Source organism: Artibeus jamaicensis, unplaced genomic scaffold (assembly GCF_021234435.1).
Source record: "Artibeus jamaicensis isolate MK-2021 breed Jamaican fruit bat unplaced genomic scaffold, CSHL_Jam_final contig_519, whole genome shotgun sequence".
Classification (NCBI taxonomy): Eukaryota; Metazoa; Chordata; class Mammalia; order Chiroptera; family Phyllostomidae; genus Artibeus; species Artibeus jamaicensis.
The window spans coordinates 21,887,063-21,903,536 of record NW_026521871.1 but is presented as its reverse complement, the minus strand read 5'-3'; the positions used below and the strand labels follow the sequence as shown (position 1 = coordinate 21,903,536).

Here is a 16,474-nt window from a genome sequence, read left to right as displayed (position 1 = left end):
GTTTTTTTTTTGACTTCTACACAAAATGGTGTCTGAATGGTTAGACCCAGGTAATCTTTCAGGGGAGACGTAGAATAACCAAATTTATCTTTCTAAACACCTCGGCCCAGTTTTCTGCTCAGGCAAGGTTTTTTTAACCAGCGGCGTGTGCCAATGACCACAGAGGCTCTGTCCGAAGTCCACAGCAGCAACCCAACACCTCACCGAGGGCAGAGGCCACTTCTGGCCCAACCCCACACCTAGGGCTCAGGTGGCCAGTGACCGGGCACCGGTAATAATGAGTCTTTGGTTGCTTTTTCTTTTAAACCTGTATTTTATCAATTTAACACTATAGCAGCAGTAGCAGGAAAGAAGAGGGAAGACGAGAAAGGGAAGAGAGCAGTTTCCCAGACACTCGAGTGAGGAGTTCGCTGTTTGGTGGAGCACGGGTTAGGACCGCACCTGTCACAGATGTGATGGGCACCGTAGCACAGGACTTTGAAGACTAAAAGGCTAGCCGTGGCCCTTGGCCTATCCAGGTGCCTCTGTGAGTAGAGATGAGAAAGGCAGGGCTTAGTAAAGGAGGAGGCAGCCTTTTAAAGGACGGCTGGGAAGGAAGCCGGTTTGATCTGCCTGCAGCAGACTCAGGTGGAGACCTCATTCTCCAAACCCCGCCTCTATCTCTCTGCCCCTTAGAACACTCTGAGCCTGCGCAATGGTTTATTTCTGAGGGAATGAGTTTAGTCTCAAAGAAACTTAGGTTCAAGTCGTATATTTTTGTGTATTCGTTTCTATGGCCTACACAAACCCAGAGGTCAGCCGGCACATCACCTCCGGCTCCAGAAGAGCACAGGGGCAGAGCTGTGTGGAAAGGCAGCGCGTGGCGTCTGCACGCACCCCTGGGGGTTAGAGAAGGGCTAACTTGGGCCGGATTGGTGCTGGATGCATAAACTGGGGGCAAATCCAAATGATTCCAGACAAAGATGTAGAGTAACTTTCCATTCTTATTCACTCCTTTTCAAGGCCTCAGTGTGAAATTATGTTGGGGTTTGGCCACAGTGGCAGATGTCTCCACGCTGCCCGGTTCAGAGGAGCAGTCACTGTGAACACACCAGTGCAGTGTCCCCGGTGGCGACTTTGGCTGTGAAATAACATGCCAGCTGTCGCATTGCTGTAACAGACCATCTGGAGAGCTCACCCTTGATTGGAGGTTTCTGTGAAACCCCACAGCAGGTCAGTCCGGAATGCAGTTCACCCAGGAATAAACTCAGTAAGGTCATTTTGATGAGTGAAAATGTATAGAAGGTGACATGTATAGGAAAACATTGCTATTCATGTTCTGGAAATAGACTTTTCTTTTAAAAGTAATGACATTTGGTTCATTTTCAGCAATTGCACACTGGGTGAAATCACAGTTACTGCAGGAAACCGTAAGCAAGCAATTCAGTCAAAGGAATTTGTTTTAAATGAAAACACTGTATGAAATGCATAGCTTTGATTCAAACTATAGATACAATTTCCTTCTCTGTAAAACTCCAGATTTAGAATGCTGGCAAAAGGCAGTGCTGGCAAAGTATTTAATGCACGTGGAAATGCTATTCTATTTTGGCTTCCAGAAGTAGCCCTAAAAAATTCTATGCACCAATGCATTGGCTAATAACGATCATTTCGGTTTCACTATAAATTACTCTAAGTGTCACTTAAGTACTTAAGAATTAGCGCTCGCTCCTCTCTAGAAGCCGTCTAAGGCAGCTGATGCGTGAAGCACCTCGACTAGACTTCCCCCTAGTTCAGCAGTTCCACCCGCGTGCCCGGGCCGCAGGGCCGCCACCCGCCCCGCCCCGCCCCGCCCGGGCTTCCCGGCCTCGTAAGGGGAGGAGGGTCGCGTGGGAGTGGGAGGCGGACAGATCCCACCTCGTGGGAGACGAATGGGCTTCATTCCTGCGGCCCAGTTCTCCCGGGACTGCCCCTGCGGCCACCCCGGAAAGCTCGCGGTGTCCGAGAGGTGGCCGACCGCGCGGTCGCTCACACTACGGTAACTGTCCTCTCGGCCTGCGCGCGAGTCGCTGGTCGTGTGTCCCTAGTTGTCACCCGGACGCACAGTGCAGACAGAGGCAAGGGCTGAAGCAATCATTTCAAAACAAGGGCTCACACTACAAATACACATGAGCATCAAACATGGAAACGTGGGTTTCGTCCTGTCTTTATTCCGGGGAGGAGGAGTCGTCCTCCTCTTCCTCCTCGTCGTCGTCGTTGAACGAGCAGGGCGTCTCGCCTCGGGACTCGGAGCAGTGGGAGGCCGCACTGCTGGACTGGTGGCTGTTGGGGGCGAGGAGCTGCCCGGTTGCTAAGGCCACTTCCGCATCCAGGCACAAGCCCTGGTTTACACTGGTGCACAACGAAAAACACACAGCTCGTCAACGTCAACGCAGCACGCGTTCTCCGTGAAGCACAGCAGCGAGGCGCGGGGAGGCGGCGCCACCGACGAGCCCCGCCCCCGACTGCGCAGGCCACCGACTGCGCAGGCGCCTGCGGACAGCGCCCCGCCCTGGCAGTGCGGAGGCCCCGCGGCCCACCTTTCTCACCCCCGCCTTTCTCACCCCGGGAAAGTACGTACCTTGACTGGGACAAGGGGGCCCCAGCGGTCACGTCTAAGTTTGAAACTGACTGGGTCGAGTTCAACAACAGTCCCTGATTTAACCAAGAAGGTCCTGTGGATATATCTACAGGAAAAAACAGAGACAAGATGTGGGCTCTGCAAGTTCTGTGGCTGCTGTTGCTACGCCGTGAAGAACACGGACCAGTGAGGGCAGAGGCCAGTTCTACAGGACAGTTAGACAAGCTTCCTGCCCTGGGAAGAACCCAGTTTTTCAGCTGGGAAAAGACATTTCTAAAACATCAGAGCAGGGGAAAAAACACCACCCTCGTGGAGGCAGACTACAGCAAGAAGGAATTCAATGACACCAACTGCAGACCCCCATTCTCTTTTCCTAAATGAGGCCTCCGGGGGGAGCTCACTGGGACGGCGATCACTGCTCCCCCCAGACGCCGGCTGTCCTGACCGCAGGGACTCACGACAGACACATTTTTGGACAAACCCCCACTGCACCATCTTTTCCAGTGCCCCCTGGGGAACTCAGTGCTATTAGTCATCAAAGATCTCTTCTTTCTCCTTGTATCTTTTGCTTCTAACTCAGATTAAAACTTATTTTTAAAGGTCATAAGCAGTCATGCTTTTAATGGGGGTGAGAAAGGCATTACTGGTTCAGTCGGCATGACATATTTTGGGTATATCTTTGCAACTTAATTTCTATGATACACCATATTTCTCCTTGATCCACTATTATTGTAATTTTACTTGTTTAATACTTATCTCTTTATCTAGAATGTAGGCTCAGAGAAGGCAGTGATGGGAACATACAAGGTCTGAATGCTGTTGAATGAATGAGTACAGTCTTTTTTAATAGTGAGTTTACAAAGTAGGAGACCATATATTTGCATCTATCTATCTATCTATCTATCTATCTATCTATCTATCTATCTATCTATCTATCTATCTAAATATATTCCTAAAAAGAAATCCTCTGAACTACATTATCAGATCAAACATATACTCACTCAGAAAACATGATTGCCAAAATGAGCTTTTATTATATTTAATCAAATAGTTTTTTAGGCCCGGCTGGTGTAGCTCAGTGGACTGAGGGCGGCCCTGGGAACCAAAGTGTTGCCAGTTCAATTCCCAGTCAGGGCCATGTCTGGGTTGCAGTCCAAGTCCCCAGTAAGGGGGGGTGCAAGAGGCAACTACACACTGATGTTTCTCTCCCTCTCTTCTCCTCTCTAAAAATAAATAAATAAAATCTTTAAAAAATGTTTTTAAGACCTAGCTGGTGTGGCTTAATGGATTGGGTGTCAAAGTGAGAACCAAGGGGTCACCGGTTCAATTCCCAGTCAGGGCACATGCCTGGGTCTTGGGCCAGGTCCCCAGTAGGGGTGGGGGATGCAAGAGGCACATGTTAATGTTTCTCTCCCTACCTTCCAATCTCTCTAGAAATAAGTAAATAAAATCTTTAAAACAAAAATTCAGCCCTGGATGGTATGGCTCAGTGGATTGAGCACGGGCTGCAAACCCAAGTGTCACCAGTTTGATTCCCAGTCAGGGCACATGCCTGGGTTGCGGACCAGGTCCCCAGTGGGGGCCAGGTAAGAGGCAACCACACACTGATGTTTCTCTCCCTCTCTTTCTGCCTTCCTTCCCCCTCTCCAAAATAAATAAAATCTTTAAAAAAGTTCACATGCTGAGTAAAATGAAAGTAACACTAAAACATAACCAATAAAAAAGTTTTATTAATTAAAAAAATTACTTAGTTATTTTTAGAGAGAGGGAGAAGGAAAGGGAGAAAAGCATCAATTAATTGCTTCTCATGAGGGTCCCAAACCAGGACTGAACCCACGACCCGGGCATGTGCCCTGACGGGAATCGAACCAGTGAGTGATGTTTTGCTTCGTGGGATGATGCCCAACTAACTCAGCCACATCGGTTAGGGTAAAATAGTTTTATAATCACTGTGCAAAAACCACAAAACTGTGTGTGTTCGGATTAGAAACTGCTATTCGGGCCCCGTCGGCCCAAGCGAGAGGCATCCTGTGCAGGAAAAGTAACCTAAGTGTCCCCACTGGTGTAGAATGGCCCCGCGACCCTCCTTCTTCACAGGCTAATGAAGGAGGCTGTAAAAGACAACAACTTCAATCCTAAGAACACCCGACTTTAAAAAACACTGAATAGCAAATCTGTACATGACAAAATTAAAGCCAGAATCCTGTGCTGAATATTAATGAGCACATAGGGACACTCCTTCAATGCACTGCTTTTTGTTTGTGAGCGGAACACATTAAATTGTCTATTTAGGACGGCTTTGAAAAGCCCAAGGTTCTTTCCACGTGATCACAGAAACCACCCCATGGTTCTTGTGATCGTATTCAAGAGCCCCTCTGTCCCTCTGCACACTAAAGGCACATGTTTCTTCTTGTGAACTACCCAGAAAGTCTGCATCCCAGCTGCCAGTGAGGTAAAGACCTCGGAGCCAAGCTGCCTCATGGCCCCGAGCCTTTACAAAGAGAACAGGCTAAAATAAAGTCGCAGTGATTTATTGAGCAGGCCCTGTCCTCAGGCCCTGCTGGACTGCCAGTGGGACCAGACTGTTAACAAATCAGCAGGTCGTGCTTGCGGGGAGGGCAGGGAGGACGGGCCGGTGGGGAGCGGGGCGGGACACGGACCGAGGGGCAAGAGGAGGATGATGCCAGTTTATTTAAGAACTAAATTCAACAGAAACCAAGTCTCATTCAACAGACACTTGTGTTGTGACCAAAGGGCCATAAAACAAAACAAAATTAAAACTACTTCTTTGTTTCTATGTGATTGAACATACCTTAGAACTTATTAAATGCCTTTAAAACGTGATGTGAAATTCTAGGGGCTGATACTTATAATGAAGGAAACGGCCCAAAGCAGAGGCGGAAGCACCGTCTCTGCACCCAAACTCCATGTGCAGCACGTGCTGTGACCTTAGTAACTTCGGACACTCGGAGAGGTTTCCGAGTTAGTGGGGAGAAATCTGAATTACAGAACAAGGGAAATGCAGTGTTTTCGAGTGTATGCAGTATACTCTTATAACTCATAGTACAAAGATAAAGAACCCCTCATTTAAAGATGAGCAAAGGATGTGAACAGACATTTTCCAAAGAAGATATACAACTGGTCAAAAAGCACACGAAAAGCTGCTCAAATCATCAGTCCCTGGGGAAATACAAATGAAAACCACAGTGAAATACTACATCTACTAGGACAGCGATAATAAAAGGTGGAAAACAACAAGTGTTTATAAGGATGGGGAGCAATGGAGACCTCACACATTGCTGGTAGGTGTAAAGTGGTACAGTCACTTTGGAAAATAGTCTGGCAGTTCCTCAGAAGGTTAAATGTAAAGTTACCATATGATCCATCAATTCCATTCCTAGGTATATGCCCAACAGAACTGAAAACTTATGTTCACACAAAAACCTGCACGAGAATATTCACAGCAGCATCACTTAAGAGCCAAAAAGCAGAGGCAGCCTGAACGTCCTCCTGCAGGTAACGGACGAGCAAACTGCGGTGCAGCCGCACGAGGGCAATGAAAAAGGGGTGAGGCACGGACGAGACAGGAGCGGTCAGTCACGGAGGCCGTGTGCTGTGGGCGTCCACTTACACGAACTGTCCGGATGGACAGACCCACAGCGACGGAAAGGACGTCAGGGGCTGCCGGAAGCTGGGAGGAAGTCGGGGGGCAGGGGGTCATTGCCAAGGAATACAAGATTTCTTTCGGGGGCCGTAAGAATGTTTTAGAGTTGGTGGTGGTGATGGCACAGCCGTGTGAATATACTAAGAACCACTGAATTATACACTTAAAAACAGTCTATTTCTAAGGTGTGTTAATTAAATGTCAACTTATAAAAATGACCACTTCAGCATCCACCGGACTGGGGAAACAGGACACGCCCACCCTGCCGGTGAGAGTGTAACTCGGTGAACTCCGGGCATCGTCGGGGGTGGCGGGCACCGCGCCTGCCGCAGGCCCCACGGTGTCGCTCTGCGCTCCACACGCTCCACACAGCATCGCTGGAGGTGACTGGAGGGATGTTCAAGGTAGCGGTGCTTTTTAATATTAAGGAACGGGAAACCAAACTAAAGGCTTATCACTGGTACAATGAACAAAGAAATTGTGAAATTTTCATGTAACGGAATTTTATGCAGCAGTAAAAATGCATGAATCACAGCCACATTGTGTCACATGGGTGAATCTTAAGAGCTGAGTAAAAAAAAATCAAACCACAAAAAAACATATCCCTATGATTCCACTTAAGTCAAGGTCAGGGGTAGGCAAAACTAAATACATGTTTCCAGCTTACTCTGTATGTTAAATAAAAGCAAGTGACGACACTCAAGGAATCCAGGAGAGTGGCTGCCCTTAAAGAAGCAGGACAGGTTGAGGACCAGGGCGGGCAGACAGGGCACCTGACCTCATTTTCTGTGAGAACCGGAGGTTTTGGCACGTAGCAGGGTGTCCAACCCACGGCCCAGGAGGGCTGTGAATGCAGCCCAACACAAAATTGTAAATTTACTTAAAACATTATGAGATCTTTTTGTGATTACATATCACAATGTATTTAACGTGTGGCCCAGAGACGCCAAGGGGTTGGACCCCCTGCCTAGGGTCTGGCATCGATCAGGGACCGCACGTGAAAGCATCGGCCGACATACCTGTGATGTAGCCTTCTAAAGCCTTCGGCACCAGCGACTTGGCCAGCTTCAGGTCCTCCAGGGAGCACTTGCCTGACTCCAGGCCGAAGGACATCCCCATCCGCTTCAGAACTTCGATGTCGTCGTGGATCTCAAAGGTGTTGTCAAAGTTGAAAAGGTACTCAAACCTGCACGGGGAACAAGGTTGATGCGGGGATTCCTGTGGTGCCGAGGACTGAAGGGTTTTACACCCTGCACGTTACATGGAAGAGCTCGGCGTTCAGCTACGGTACTAGATATTATCATTTACAGCAACAAGGGTCATTCTGCTACACCCAGGAGACGACATCTCAAACGTGCCGCTTTCCTAATTAAAACAACTTTCCTGTGACGGGCAAAAGGGGTCCATGCACCATGGTCCTCATTAAGCTCACAAACTGGAGAAAGGAATTCTGATCTAAATCCAATACTTTTCAAAGCTGTCTACAACTTTGTCACAACAAATAAAATATTAAGAAGGCCTTCCAGTTTTATGTAACCCTCCTATGAGTTGGCCTACTAGGATCGAGGAAAAAACATGGTGGATGCTTACTTCATTGTTTTCATGAGTCAGGTGTTAGCTATAGCTAAAAAAGCTGTTAAGCAACTAACGAACTTTTCACAAACTAGCCAAGCCCCAAATCCTGTCTTGAGGGACGAAGGAGTGAAATGTCTTAGGAAGAAAGTGTCACATGTAATACACAGTGTATTTCCAAATGTTCTTGAAAAACACCCAAGCAGGATGCCCAGCTCTCAGCACAGGCTTTCAGTAAAGAGGAGAACGGAGGGAGAAGCAGTCCCTTCTGACCGCGAGGCCAGGCCCTGGGGCCCTGTCACCCACAGGCCTCGGACTCGTGGGGACAGTGTGGGTTTTACAGTGCCATGAAATTCTATTTTTTTAAAAAGGTTTTATTTATTTTTATAGAGCAGGGGGAAGGGAGGGAGAAAGACGGACGTGAGAAACTCGAATCGGCGGCTCCTGCATGTGCCCCGTCAGGAGAGCGAGCCCGCGAGGTGTGTGCCCCAGCTGGGAATTGGACCAGTGACCCTTCGCCCTGTGGGACGATGCCCAACTGAGCCACAGTGGTCAGGGCACAAAATTCTACTCAAATCATGTCAGGGTAAAACTTTTTCTGCTGGATCTTAGATAAGGGCAGAAATGATAATGGGAAGTAAAATGCCATATTACGTAATTAAGTCTATACATCTGAATAAAGTACATTAACACATTTTCAGGATAAAAACAAACGAGTAACAAAAATCTGAAGTGGGTGCCTTCCACAGAGACGGTTTCAGTCATACATGAAAAGCAGATGGTTCTGGTCCTGGCTGGGTGGCTCAGTTGGTTAGAGCATCGTCCTGATGCAGCGAGGTTGCAGGTTTGATCCCTGGACAGGGCTCATACAAGAAGTCAACCCATAAACGCATGGGTGGAAAAACAAATCAATGCCTCTCTCTCTTTAAAAGAAAATCAATAAATTTAAAAAAAAGAAGCAGAGGGTTTTGTAAATTTAATCTTCATAGTGGGAAAGCTGCCTGGCTGATTAAGGGGAAAAGATTGTAAAGTAACTGAGAGATGAGGCTTTAGGACCTGCCTTGAATAACAAGCTCCTACAAGCTTCTCAGTGTCTCCCGCCCCCTCGCAGGCGGTAGAGAGTGTGAGTCAGTCACCCTGGAGGATGGGGACTGGAGACTTGACTAGATTCCAGCAGGAGGGGCAAAGAGAATCTGCAAAGCCCTGAGGCAAATGGCTCCCACATTTCCTGCAACCCCTTTTAGACTCAGAAACTAACCGAAGAAGGGAATTTAACAGCTCCCCACAAAACAAGAGACTAGCTGGAGAAAGCACCTAGAACTCTAATATGTATTCCCCTCCCCCCCCCCGGAAAATACGTTAACCTTTCTCTAGAATTCTCAGTTTTAATGTTAGTTCTTTCAGACAAAGGCTTCTGTAAAGAATTTTTAAGTGCGTGAGTAACAACACAGACATCTACCATTTACTGACTGCAGGGTTGGACCTTTAGGAATACATCTGTAACTTTTGTAAACCGCTTAAATACCATAATTTGTACTTTTATAAAGGAATGAGGTCTTCGAGAGGTTAAGAAACTACACAGATAGAGGAAACTATACAGATCTCCCGACCACATAGCCTATGACAGTCTCTAATTTCTAATTGTGTCTATAGTCTTAATTATCAAATACTTTTGAAATCCCTGCTCACTGTTTCTCTTCTTCTTTTTCCCTTGGTGACTTCTGACATAAGTGGTCCAGAACCTCTGCCTGCAATGCAGATACAGGGGGCAGCACTGCCAGGGAGGGGACTGGGAGAGCCCCGGGGAAGAGAAGCCCAAGGGCGATGCTTCGGCTCTGAGGAGCTGCAAGTTCCAGCCCTTGGAACAGGCCTGGGCTCGGCCTCTGGTACTTGCGTAATTATCAAGCCCTCCTTTGCCTGCAAATGTATCCCAAAGTGATTGATAAATTATACATTAACCCTTTAGAAAAGCACTTAACATTTATAAAGTGCTTGCTTGAATCCAACTTTACAGGATTAAATCTCATTTAACCCTCCCTGAAAGGCTAGGAAGCGACAGAGGCCCAGGTACGGTGCCCGCCTGTTCTTCAGACAACAGAGCGTGGCAGCAGCTTGAGCAGGGCGGCCACGGTGCACCCCGAGCCCGCCTCGCTCTGCACCATCAGCCCTCAGCCGTCTCACGACCCTGGGCTTGGGCTGCAGACCAACGATGTGAGCTATTTTCATGAAGGGTAAAATAAATTACACATTCATTCCGTTCTGAAAACTGCTGCTTTTCACTTGCTGTGATGAGTATTACCATCAACCTTAGCTCAAATGCAAAAGTACGTTGGTGGGATTGTAAACTAGTACAGCTACTACTATAGTACGGAGGTTCCTGAAAAAATTGAAAACAGAACTACCGTCTGACCCAGGAATTCCACTTCTGGGAAATACGCAAAGGGAACAAAATTACTCTTTTGAAAAGATCTGTGCACCCCTATGCTCCCCACAGCATTACTCACAATAGCCAAGGCTGTGAAAATAACCTAAGTGTCCCTCGGTGGATGAATGGATAAAGGAAATGAGGTGTGTACCCAGTGAAACGTTCAGCCATAAAAAAGAGAAGGAAACTGCCGTTCGTGACACCGTGCACAGACCTTGAGGGCGTTACATGACATGAGATTAAGTCAGAGAAAATACAGAACGACCTCAGTTAGACGTGGAATCTCAAAAAACGGACCTTGGCCGGCCTGCCGCCCTCCCCCGCTCTCACTCACTTGTCACTGGAGATGCTACAGTCTATGACTGTCTTCCTGCTCGTGTTGATGATGATAAATGGCAGCTGAATGGTGGAGTTCAGAGCGGGAGGGCCCTGGTTCTGCTGTTCATTTTGCCGATTCCTCTGCACCAGGTTTTTGAAAGCGATTTGCTGTAATGACCGATGAAAAGAATACACAGTCATTTAATGTGGGTGAGCTGGAATTAAAATATAGTTTCATTAGAAAGTTTAAAAGGGCTTCCACCTATACGTGAATTAAACATTTAAGAAAAATGATTAGAATGGCCCAACTCAATAAATATATTTCCAGAAAGAATATACATGTAAATGGTGTCCGACATCATCCTTATGTAAATAGCGGGGCCCATGTTCCCGGCGCCCATGGATCTTCTCAGAGTGACGTGGGGAAGTGACGACACGTGAGCTCTCAGTTCCATTTGGCTAACACGGACTCCCGAGGGTTCAGGGTTAAATGCGTCGTTTTCTTCCCCCTAAATCCTCACCCAAAGACACTTTTTCATTGCCTTTAGAGATAGACAGACTGATAGAAACACCGACGCGAGAGAAAAACACCGATTGGCTGCCTCCCATACGTGCCCCTACCAGGGCTCCAATCAGCTGAGCCGCACGGGTGAATACATCTTTTAGGTCATCTCTAGCCCGGTGACATGCAAACTCTGCAAAGCCACAGAGCCCTGTCTTCAGAAGGAATCTTATGAGACATGCACTTCACAAGACACACGAGAGCAGCGTTGCTCTGCTGGCGGCGGTGGGGCCAGGCGCCCTGAGCCCAGCCAGCGGCGCCCTCCTCCGCCCCTTAGGATCCTTCACAGGACTTGTAAGGGTCCTTAGGGCACAGCCTGGATCTGAGGCTTGGCAGCGATGATAAAATATATCAGGGCCTGAATCTTTACAGTGAACCTTGCTGCTACTTTTAGTTATAACCCTTACTCATAGGTCAAAGAAACTGATGCTCCTTTATTATTATTTTTAATCTTCACCACAGGGTATGTTTATTGATTTTAGAGAGAGGGGGAGAGAGAGAAACATCGGTGTGAGAGAACATCGCCTGGTTACCTCCCATATGTGCCCTGGCTGGGGACTGACTGAGCCCACGACCTTCTGAGGCACAGGACAATGTTCCAACAACGGAGCCACCTGGCCAGGTAACCCCTCCCCGCCCCCACAATAAGGCAAATGTGTCCAAGTTCCACAGCTAGAAAGACCTCACACAGTGCAAGCTTTTCATCAGCTCTCGAGACAGACAGACAGATACTGGAGGAAAGGGCTGCACGTTCCCTTTCAGTTTCACCAGCCGGTCCCCCCCCCCCCCCGCCCCAGTGCTGATGAATTTGGGTTATTTTCTGTGTTCTGGCAATCTTATCCTAGGATTGTTTATTTGAGGTTCTGGGTCTTAACTAAAGTTTGATTAGGATTATTATTATCTTAAAATGGCTGGGTGCTAGCTCCCTAGAAAGTGAACATTTATTCTCTTAAAATGCATAAAACAAGAGACACCAGCTTACTGTAGCCCTAACAGTGTGTCCAAAATGACTATAAAAAAACTACCACTAGCAACACCATTATTAAATATTACTTAGGTCCCACTCTGTTATCTTCTGCTGTTAAAGAACAAGCTAGTTTATATGCACATACATTATTTAATTCATTTAATGTTGAGGAAAAACATGCTGAAACTGTGAAAGTATTTAAACATGAAAAGAATCCTTTGTTTAAATACTTCTGCCTAGCTTTTCTCTTCCCTTTCAGAAGAAAAAGTGCCCTGGGAGACACGCCCACACTTCGCCCGGCCTGTGGCCACAGTGCCCCCGTGAGGACCTGGTGGGGGGGGGAGGGGGGCGCGGGGATGGACGTGAGCAGTGATAAGTCAGGCGCTGGACACATTTATGAGTCACTGTTTGACCTTACGCACATCATACGGCACCAGTGGTTCTTCAGGGCAAGGGGAGCAATAAAAGCATACACTGAATAGAATGTTATTTTGACAGTAAAAACAAACATCCCCTCTGCTTTGTTTGGGGCTGATTCCTTATTTTTGCCTTTTAATTTTCCTTTAGCCTTTTGTTCTTTTCCGGACTCAACATCTGTTCCAGAGGCTGAACAGCTTTAGCTTAGCTGATTAGTGGCTCAGGACCAGGCTTAAGGGCTGAAAGGGACCATCGCACTGATATAAGCCGGGAGCCTGGGTAGTCTGCAGGTGCCACCCACCCACACCACTCCTCTCCCACATCATGGAGAAGAAAAAGGAGGTGGCGGCATGCAGGTGAACCCTACCTCTGCCATGTGATGTCGGTGAATTGTGACATTAACCATTAAAAAAATTAAGCTAGCTTTGTGTGGCAAATTATTAGTGTTTGTGGACAACTTGTTTAATTTGCTTTATTTCTTTCCTTATTATTAGGGCGAAGGGAAGGGAGGGAGAAAGAGGGAGAGAAACATGGATTTACCGGAGAAACACTGATTGCTTGCCTCTCACACATCCCAACCAGGGACCTGGCCCGCAACCCAGGCATGTGCCCTGACCAGGAATTGAACTGGCAAAACCTTTCAGTTTGTGGAATGACAACCAACCCACTGAGCCACGCCCGCAAGGGCTGTTTTATTTACTTTCTATGACAGTTTCATCAGTGTTATTCAATGAAGGAAAGAAAAACAAACCACTAGGAGGAAAGAAGTTGTATGTCTGCCTTCTTTTGCTCTTCTGAGCAAAAGTAGTTGTTTTCAGTTATATTTTGGGTTTCATTTCAATAAAGAGACTTGTTTTTATAAATGTTGACAACTAGGTTGCCCAGGGTTGAAATCCTCCATAAATATTTGGTTTGAGAGACCACAGAGGAACAGAAATTTAGGACTGAAAAAAATACATATATGAGCCCTGGCTGGTGTGGCTCAGTGGATTGAGCACGAGCCTGCGAACCATGCGATCGAGGTTCGATTCCCAGTCGGGGCACATGCCTGGGTTGCAGGTCAGTTCCCAGCAGGGGACACACGAGAGACAACCATACACTGATGTTTCTCTCCCTCTCTCCTTCTCTTCCCCCCTAAAGATAAATAAATAAAATCTTTACAAAATACATATATGAGAATTATCCTGCCAAGCACCATTCTTTCTGATAAACAAATAATTACAAGTATACTGAGAAACATTTAAAAAATAACATGCTAAAGCCCTGGCTGAGTGGCTCAGTTGGTTAGAGTACTGACTGTCCCGATACACCAAGGTTAAGGGTTTGATCCCTCATCAGGGCACGTATAAGAATCAACCAATGAACATATAAATAAACAACACATCATAATTAAACTGCCAAAGGTTAAAGATAAAATCTTAAAAGCAGCAAGAGAAAAGCATTTAGTTACTACAGGGGAGTTCCTATAAGACTGTCAGCTGATTTCTCAAAAGAAACTTTGCAGGCTGGAAGGGTTTGGCAAGGAATATTCAAAGTGATGAAAAGCAAGGGCCTACAACATAGATGACTACCCAGTAAAGCTGTCATTTGGAATCGAAGGGCAGATAGAGAGCTTCCCAGACAAGAAAAAGCTAAAGGAGTTCACCATCACCAAACCATTATTACATGATATGTTAAAGGGACTTAATTTAAGAAAAGAAGATCAAACATATGAATAATAAAATGGCAATAAATACATGCGTATCAACAATTGAATCTAAAAAACGAACTAAGCAAACAAGAACAGAGACAGAACCACGGACATGGAGAGCATTCTGATGGCTGCCAGATGACAGGGGAGCCTCAGGGAATCGGCGACGAGGTGAGGGATTAAGAAGTAAAAACAGGGAGCCCTGGCTGGTGCGGCTCAGTGGATGAGCGCGGGCCCTCGAACCAGAGGATCGCGGTTCAATTCCCAGTCAGGGCACATGCCTGGGTTGCAGACCAGTTCCCAGCAGGGGACGCAGGAGAGGCAACCATACACTGATAATTCTCTCCCTCTCTCCTTCCCTTTCCCTCTAAAGATAAATGAATAAAATCTTAAAAAAAAAAAAAAAAGAAGAAGCGCAAATAGGTAGTTACAGAACAGCCATAGGGATGTAAAGTACAGTACAGGGAATGGAGCAGCCAAAGAACTTTGCATGCATGACCCACGGCCGTGAACACTGGTGAGGGATGGCCTGAGGGAGTGGGGGGTGCTGGGTAGAGGGGGTAAAAGGGGGAAAATCAGGACAATTATAATAGTATAATCAATAAAATATAATTAAAAGAGAAAAAACATAAATAAGCAGAACGCACGGATGTTTCTCCCTCCCCCCCCTTCTTCTTTCTCTCTAAAAACCCAATAAATCAAAATAAAATGCCCAAGGTCAAGCCCCCGAAGGCCCGAGACCCTGGTGAGGAACTGTGAGGAAGGCTGTGCGGCGTCTCGGAACCACACGTGGACAGGGACACACTGCAGCTAACGGCGCCAGGACGGGGACACCGCGGGGCAGACGGTGACCGTGTGGGAGCCACGCCACGCGGGCCTGGCGGGCCGGCTCTGCAAGAACGCAGGCCCCTACGAGAGGAGCTGTCCGATGGGAACGGACAGTCAGCCTTCAAGGTCTTTTTTAAAGCCGCAGAACACTGTTCGAACAAAATCTTACTCAGCCATCCAACAGGAAAAACGCAGAAGATGCCTCCTCGGTGTGAGAAGCAGACACAGAACACAGGAAAGAGAGAGACACGTCCCCGTCGCTGGGGCCCCCTCCGTTTGGAAAGTCTCTGTTCTACCAGCGGCTGCTCCCTGCCCCGGCCCTGCTCCCCTCTCGGTGGGACACTGATCTCTGTGAGGGCGAACGGCCCGCCCTGCCCCTGAGCTGTACGTGAGTGTGAAAGAAAAGCAAAAGGCATAACATAAGCATCTAGGGAGTGAAAAACAAAAATCTGGAATACTGAAGGATACTCAACATATTCTGTCCATTAGACAAAATGAATATTTTAGGATAAAACATGCTATAATATTTAGTAACTTTCCGCTATCTTTATTTCTGGTAAGTGGATCACACCCCAACTTCCCTGTATATAGAAAGGTTGCAGGTTCGATCCCTGGTCAGGGCCCACATCTAGGTTGCGGGTTCGACCCCTGGTGGTCAGGGCGCACATGGAGGCAACCAGTCGATGTCTCTGCCTTTCTCTCTCTCCCTGACCTTCCTCTGTCTCAGATCAATAAACGTATCGTCCGCTGAGGGTTAAATCCTACAGTTACTCAAATCAAAGCTGATTTTACGACTGGTTGAAAGCTTTTCAAAACAAAGACAGTTTGCTGATAAAAGCAAACGCATAAAGACTCTCTGACTCATTTTACAAAGTTTTTTTTGATTGGACTGAAAACAGTGCCCACGTGGGGCTCACAGTGAATCTACACCAACTACAGTCACCGAACGTGGGAGACGGCCCTTCCACCCTGCCGTTTCACCTCATGGAATTTTACACACGCTCTATACCGTTTTTAAAAATCATCCCAATGCTGGGCAGTTGTGCAAAAAAGTATTAATATAGGGATCCTTATTACACCATAAAATTTAATTTTCATTTAAACAGAAATGCACTGAAGGTTGGGTATGTTTATGAAGCTGAGTCATTGCATTTTATGCTGTTACTTACAGACAATAAGAACTACAGGTGGATTTGATTATCTTACTCAACATGCCTGAAGTTTAACCAGCTTTACTTCTTGGTATTCCAAACTAGGACACACACACACACACACACACACACACACACACACACACACACACAGAGTTTCTGGTCGGAGTAATGACACATGTTGAAAGTACGCTGCTGTGTAATATGAGTCTCACACAGGGCAGGTGAGTGGCCATGGGCCCTGAGGACGGGGGCTGGAACCGGCTAAAGGCAGAGCCTCGCTC

The 16,474-nt window shown here is 47.1% G+C and overlaps 1 protein-coding gene across 10 annotated transcripts in view; it reads right to left on the bottom strand.

The window, feature by feature from the left end:
- Nucleotides 1-2,160: 2,160 nt before the first annotated feature.
- TFDP2 (transcription factor Dp-2) overlaps nt 2,161-16,474 on the bottom strand; it is a 158,217-nt gene continuing 143,903 nt past the window's right edge. For all 10 annotated transcript variants that reach the window (XM_037139374.2, XM_037139379.2, XM_037139380.2 and 7 more), the window contains 4 exons: nt 10,592-10,743; nt 7,280-7,446; nt 2,597-2,702; nt 2,161-2,367 (listed from right to left, as the gene is read on the bottom strand). In XM_037139374.2, the coding sequence (XP_036995269.1) occupies nt 2,184-2,367; nt 2,597-2,702; nt 7,280-7,446; nt 10,592-10,743 (609 nt within the window). In that variant the 3' untranslated portion in view covers nt 2,161-2,183. The remainder of the gene's footprint in view (nt 2,368-2,596; nt 2,703-7,279; nt 7,447-10,591; nt 10,744-16,474) is intronic.